The sequence below is a fragment of the Malus domestica genome, chromosome 13 (assembly GCF_042453785.1).
Source record: "Malus domestica chromosome 13, GDT2T_hap1".
Lineage (NCBI taxonomy): Eukaryota > Viridiplantae > Streptophyta > Magnoliopsida > Rosales > Rosaceae > Malus > Malus domestica.
In genome coordinates, this window is record NC_091673.1 from 20642001 (window position 1) to 20648632 (window position 6632).

A 6632-nucleotide genomic window follows, 5' to 3' on the forward strand; every position below is an offset into this window, starting at 1 on the left:
TTTGCTGTTTTTCTTCAAAAGAATCACGGAAGCACTGAACCTGATGAAATGACACCTGAAAACCCTACTGCAATGCTAGGGAAATTTGCTGGATTCTTGGCTGACTCGGAGAACACATCGAAAGGCAATATTCCAGGTATTATCAGTGCCATTTCCACTGCTCTTAATGCAAATGTTACACATGATTTTTGGATTATTGACTCTGGTGCCACTAATCATATAACTAATAAACCTTCTAGTCTCCACGATTTTCAAAGAACTATTGATCCAATTTTTGTATCTGTTGCAAATGGGAAAGGGGAACCTATTCTAGGGAAAGGAAAGATTAGATTGCTAAGTGAGCATACTGATTCCACTTCTCTCTATGTACCTTCTTTTCCTTTTCAGCTTTTGTCAATAGGAAAAATCACAAAAACCTTAGACTGTTTTGCCATATTTTCCCCTCACAATGTTGTGTTTCAGGACCGAGTTACTCAGAAGAAGATTGGTGAAAGGTTCTTCTTGAATGGACTCTACTATCTCTCAAAGGAGTCTAATTTTGTCAAAAAGCTCAGTGTCAACTTAAGTCAAGTTCAGGAACACCAACTCTGGCATCAACGCCTTGCCCCTCCCTCAGAACATGTGATGACCAAGTTGTTTCCCTTTTTTTGTAAAAACACACTGGAGTGTAAAACTTGTCAAATGTCAAAAGCCACTAGACTTCTTTTTGTTTCCTCTAATTCTAGAACTAGTAAACTTTTTGAACTTGTTCACTCTGATATTTGGGATCCTTCTCGTGTAGAATCCTTTGATGGGTATAGATATTATGTTACATTTATTGATGACTATTCTAGAGTAACCTGGTTGTATCTTTTAAAACTTAAAAGTGATTTGTTTGATGCTTTTAAGGACTTTCATAACCTAATCACCAATCAATTTTCATCTAAGTTATATATGTTAAGATCAGATAATGGTACCCAGTACACTTCCAATAACATGAGTAATTACTTGAGCAATCATGGCATTTTGCATCAAACTAGCTGTGTTGGTATACCACAACAAAATGGTGTGGCAGAGAGAAAGAATCGAGACTTATTGGAGAAGACTCGATCACTTATGATCCAAATGAATGTTCCTAAGAAATTTTGGTCTCAAGCCCTACTCACTACCACGTACATCATTAATAGACTGCCAACTCGGGTGTTGAATACTAAATCTCCTTTTGAAGTCAAGAAGGGCAGGCATATAAAATTGTCTCACCTCAAGACCTTTGGTTGTACTTGTTATGTGCACATTCAAGCTCTCCATCGTGACAAACTCGATCCTCGAGCTGTCAAATGTATGTTTATGGGATACGCCAGTTCTCAAAAGTACAAAGTGTACAACCCAAACACGGGGAAGCTGGCAGTATCTAGAGATGTGCGATTTGATGAATATTCACCTTATTTCCACAAAGGGTTGGAGACTGATGCTAATATGGAAGATCTTATGAACCTATTTCCACTACCTATTCCAGCAGAAATTCATGAAGTCATTCCTGCTCATATCAACACTGATAATTCTCAACTCACTGAGAGTGTAATTGATGCAGTGCCAAGCTCCTCTGGACCATCAAAAGCTCAACCAAATCAGCAAGCTATAAGTGCACCAAAAAGAAATCCTACACAAGATAGACATCCACCAGTGAGGTTACAAGAGTATGTTACTTACACTGCAAGGCATCCTATCTCTGCAGCCATTTCTTATCACAGATTCTCATTTTCTCAAACTTCTTTCCTTAACAAATTGTCCCACACTTTTGAACCAAGGAATTTTCATGAAGCCACATGCATGCCTGAGTGGCAAGATGTTATGACTAAAGAGCTTTAAGCTCTGAATGACAACCAGACATGGAGTGTGGTGGATCTTCCAAATGGCAAGAAAGTCGTGTAAAGTAGGTGGATATATAAGACCAAATTCAACTCCAATGGAAGCATTGAAAGACACAAGGCACGGTTAGTAACTCAAGGCTTTACTCAAACCTATGACATTGACTATAAGGAGACCTTTGCTCCTGTTGCCAAAATGAACACAGTGAGGGTATTGTTGTCTGTGGCAGTCAATAATGCATGGCTCTTATTCCAAATGGATGTGAAGAATGCATTTCTTCATGGGGATCTTGAAGAAGAAGTGTACATGAAGTTGCCTCCTGGTCATCCAAGAGAAAATGAACCCAACAAGGTCTGCAGACTTCACAAAGCTATATATGGTCTCAAACAGTCTCCTCGAGCTTGGTATTCGAAGCTTAGTTCAGTCCTTGAAGCTGTAGGGTTCAAAAGGAGTCATGCTGACTCTTCTTTGTTTGTTCGAAGTGGTATTGCTGGCAAATTGGTTATGCTTATATATGCTGACGACCTAATTATTACAGGTGACAATATAAGTGAAATCAAGACGCTTAAGCAGTCACTTCACCAAAAATTTGCCATTAAAGACTTGGGGCCCTTGAAATACTTTCTTGGAATTGAGGTGGCTACCTCTTCAAAGGGATTGTTCTTGAATCAAAGAAAGTATGTTCTCGATCTTCTAGATGAAGCTAACATGATGGAATGTAAACCATCTCGGACACCCCTAGCTAGCAAAATTCAGTGGCATGAAAAAGGTGAACCTCTCTCAGACCCTAGTGTTTATCAGCGAATGGTTGGGAAACTTATTTATCTCACCATTACTAGGCCTGATATATCATATTCAGTTAGCCTAGCCAGTTAGTTCATGCACTCTCCTACTCTAGTTCACTGGGAAATCGTCAAAAGAATACTTCGATATCTCAAGGGCTCAGTAGGAAGGGGGATAATTATGAAGAACAATGGATCAAATCACATCTTGGCTTACACAGATGCTGACTGGGCTGGAAATGCCTTTGATCGAAATTCCACAACAAGTTTTTGCACATTTGTTGGAGGGAACCTTGTCACTTGGAAGAGTAAGAAACAAACTGTTATTGCTCGATCTAGTGCCGAAGTTGAGTATAGGGCTATGGCAACAACAGCCTGTGAACTCATATGGTTGAAAGGTCTTCTTTCCGAACTCGGATTCACAAGCATGGCACCTATGTCCTTGTATTGTGATAACTAAGCTGCCATGCATATTGCCTCCAATCCAGTATTCCATGAAAGGACCAAACATATTGAAGTTGACTGCCATTATATTCGTGCTCAAGTTCAATCCAAGGTGATAGACACCGTGTTAACACACGCAGCCACAATTAACTTGCTGATTTATTCACAAAAGCACTAGACTCTACTAAGTTTCAGCGTTTGTTGTGCAAGCTTGGATCAATCAATCCTCTTGATCCAGCTTGAGGGGGTGTATTGAAACCGGTTTGTATGGATGGGTTGCATGTATGAGTTTTCATCCTCACTTTAGCTAAGTCATAGGCTAAAGTCACTTTCCATAGCTTGTCATTCACCAGTCACTTTCCATAGCTTGTCATTCACCTTACATCAACCTTTCTTAGTTGCTTGTAAAAGCTTCTTTACTTGTAATTTGGTTTTTCATCAGAACTCTTATCTTTTGGGGAATTCTCAGATTTCGTGGATTTTAGTATCGGCAGTGGAGCTTCTCTTCTTAACATTGTTAATCCTGCATTTGATTATGTGCCACCGGAGCTAGTCAGCCTTTTTGTTACTGAAATGTAAGACCATTTTTTCCCATCACTAGAACTACAAGCTTTCTGGTCAACACACAATTGACTTTACATTCTATCTGGATGTTTAGTTTGCTTTAGTTGCCTTTGTTTTTTTTTTTTTTTTTTTCCAGAAATAGTATTACTAAACATGCTCTTGCGTGTTCACCATTGGACAATTTCAGTTGCCCCATCATAACTGGTTGAAATAAAGTGTCCAGCTATGATGGATGGCGAGCTAAAAAAAATTGCTTATTTCAACGAATTGTTTACCCCTTTCACAGTTCAAATTTATGTGCTCTGCACCTTTTGTTTTTCTCTGACCTATAAGATAAATTCATCTTACTTGTGGTGTTTTCAAGATTCTTGTGTACGTTCTCATTGTTCTAACTTCGTACGCAGAGGGGGGCACAATCCATCATATATCTATAGGCTCATTTCAGATTTTTACTGTGCTGATGATTTGCCTCGACAACAAAAATCGGCTTCTTGAATTGAATTCTCTAATTCCATGCAGTCGAGATATATTTCCTTTTTATTATGTATGTTCGAGATACTAGTATTCTTTTCGGCATTCTGATTTTGTCTTACATTGTATTTCATCCCCTATTATTAGTTCTTGATATTTTTCTTGTTTCTTTTGTTTAACGATTTAATCCACATTAGAGTAGTGGAACTTGCTTTGAAGATCATTTTTTATTGCGCCAAAAGTTGTCCACTACGCGTGCTGGAGATATATTTGTGTGCAATGTTGCTTCCTAGGAAGTCCCCTACTCCCCTACACTAGTGTGCACTGTAGCTTCCTAGGAAGTCCCCTACTCCCCTACACTACCAGTGAGTACTTGAAAAAGGCAAGTCGTAATGGTCTTATGACGTGTCTGCCTGCGTGTTTTATAATTCTTACTATTCTAGGTTTTTCATACATAGGATAGGAAGCCAGGGAGAAGCGGGTTTGAACCCTGACTTGAATGTGGGTTGCTCACTACCACTGAAGTTACGACCATATATGCACGCTATTTGTTTAATGTTTAACTGTATTAGGGTTCTTACTTGGTTTTTCTTAATATTTTGGCGGCAGCACGTAAAACCCAGGAAACTGATACAGTTATAGAAAATGTTAACTCAATTTCGGAAAAATATTTGCTTATTTAAAAGTCCTCATCGTAAAAATGATTCAATTGTCTATTTAACTAAGAAAAGGGAATGTCCCACTGATGTCATGCCAAGAAAAGTATATATATGAAGTAGAAACTGATGCAATTTCAGGACAATATATTTAGTATTTTCCTTTTTTTTTTCATAACAAAACAAGGTATCTGACTTGATAAAAAAAAAATCGATAGAGGTAGTACAAGATCATAAAAGAATAAAAGATATATTTTCTACTTGTTTGATCAGGAAGAGGTAGCACACGCAAGAGCATTTGGCACGCGAGTAATGGTGGGCTTCACGTTAGAACATTGAGAGGTAAGAGGGCCTTTATTTCCGTTGTAGGTGAGATCAATATCAGCCAATTCCACATTCTCACACGGTATGCCACCGCTGCATACAATCTGGACTGCAAGGGGAGTTGCAGATGAGCCCTTAATGTTTTTAAAGCTGACATTGCTGATCTTAACTTTTGATGGAACGTTCTGTTTACACTGGTTCCACGGGCAGTACTGTTGGTCTATGAGGACAGGATTGCTGACATTGACCATGATAATATCTTCAAAATGCATATCTGATGCAATACCATCCGAAGGAGAAGCAGGCCATGTCTTGATTCTCACACCGTTGGATGTATTAGTCAAGGTGCAGTTCTTAACTCTGATTCCAACCACAGGTTCTTCATTCGGATACCTTCCAAGACTTCCAACGCTTATGCCATGGCCTGGTCCACAAGTAACCCTAGTTACGGTGATTTCTTTGTTTCCATCGCCAATGGAAACACAGTCATCCCCAGTTCCAATGTGTGCATCAGTAATGTTGATTCCAGTTGAACGCCCGATATGGATTCCATCTGTATTTATGCTCTCCCCCGGTGCCGTGACATTGACACGTTGGAATGTGACATTGTGGCACCCCAAAACGTTGACGTGGAAATTCTTGCTGTCGAGGGAAGTTATGTCCTGAATTGTGGAATTGGTAACGAAGTTGAACCTCATATTGATGGCAATAGATTTGCAATCTTTGTTTTTGTTGCAGTCATTTTTCTTCCAAGCAAGTGCTCCTTGGCCGTCAAAAGTTCCACCACCTGATACGGTAAGCTTGTTGACGTGGTCAAAACCAACCCAAGTATCCGGTCTGGTAAGTTTGCCGCCGTCTGCTGGAGCTGTTAATTTCCCTTGTACTTGAATCTCAATAGGAGCCTTGCAAGGACCTTTGAAACTTGCTTCTGTTAACATGTACGTCCCACTCGGAACAACAACCTTACTCGGTGCCGGTGATGCACACGCATCAATCCAAGCCTTTGCTAAAGCGTGCGTGATATCAGAGCCGGGCTTTGCACCATATGTCGCACTCGTGACATCAAACACACCTGGCTCAGCTTGAGTTTTAGATGCTGACAATAAGAACAAGAACGCTGCCAGGATATTCAATTTCCGAGCCATCTTGATTTTTCACTTGGTTATTTTCTTTTTGATTAATGGAAGAATGATGAAACAACATTTGGATTTCAGGTGAATTTATAGTCCTACCTGAAGGGTCAACACCATCAAAATGACCAACCAAACTGGCTATTTTTATATATGTCCTTTGGCAGTTGAATTGTAGCTCAACTTCTATCCTATAATTAGTAAACTGTTTAGCGCATCACCAACAAAGCGCAGATGTCCAACGGAAGACAGCTTTATGCTGCATAGATTCCTTAAAAAGCATCAATGCCAACATGATTTAGGAAGTACCCATTCCCTTACAACATTGATGACCTATTTGATCCCCTTTTTCGTAACTGAAAATGTCCTGCAGCGTCAACATTTCATATTTTTTGACTTTTAGCTGAATAATT

At 39.5% G+C, this 6632-nt stretch overlaps 1 protein-coding gene across 1 annotated transcript; it reads right to left on the reverse strand.

Annotated features, from left to right (window-relative positions):
- Positions 1-4852: 4852 nt before the first annotated feature.
- On the reverse strand, positions 4853-6259 carry LOC103412274 (exopolygalacturonase-like). Its single transcript, XM_008350864.3, has one exon. The coding sequence runs from the start codon at positions 6232-6234 to the stop codon at positions 5035-5037; it is 1200 nt and encodes a 399-aa protein (XP_008349086.3). The 5' UTR covers positions 6235-6259; the 3' UTR covers positions 4853-5034.
- Positions 6260-6632: the final 373 nt, after the last annotated feature.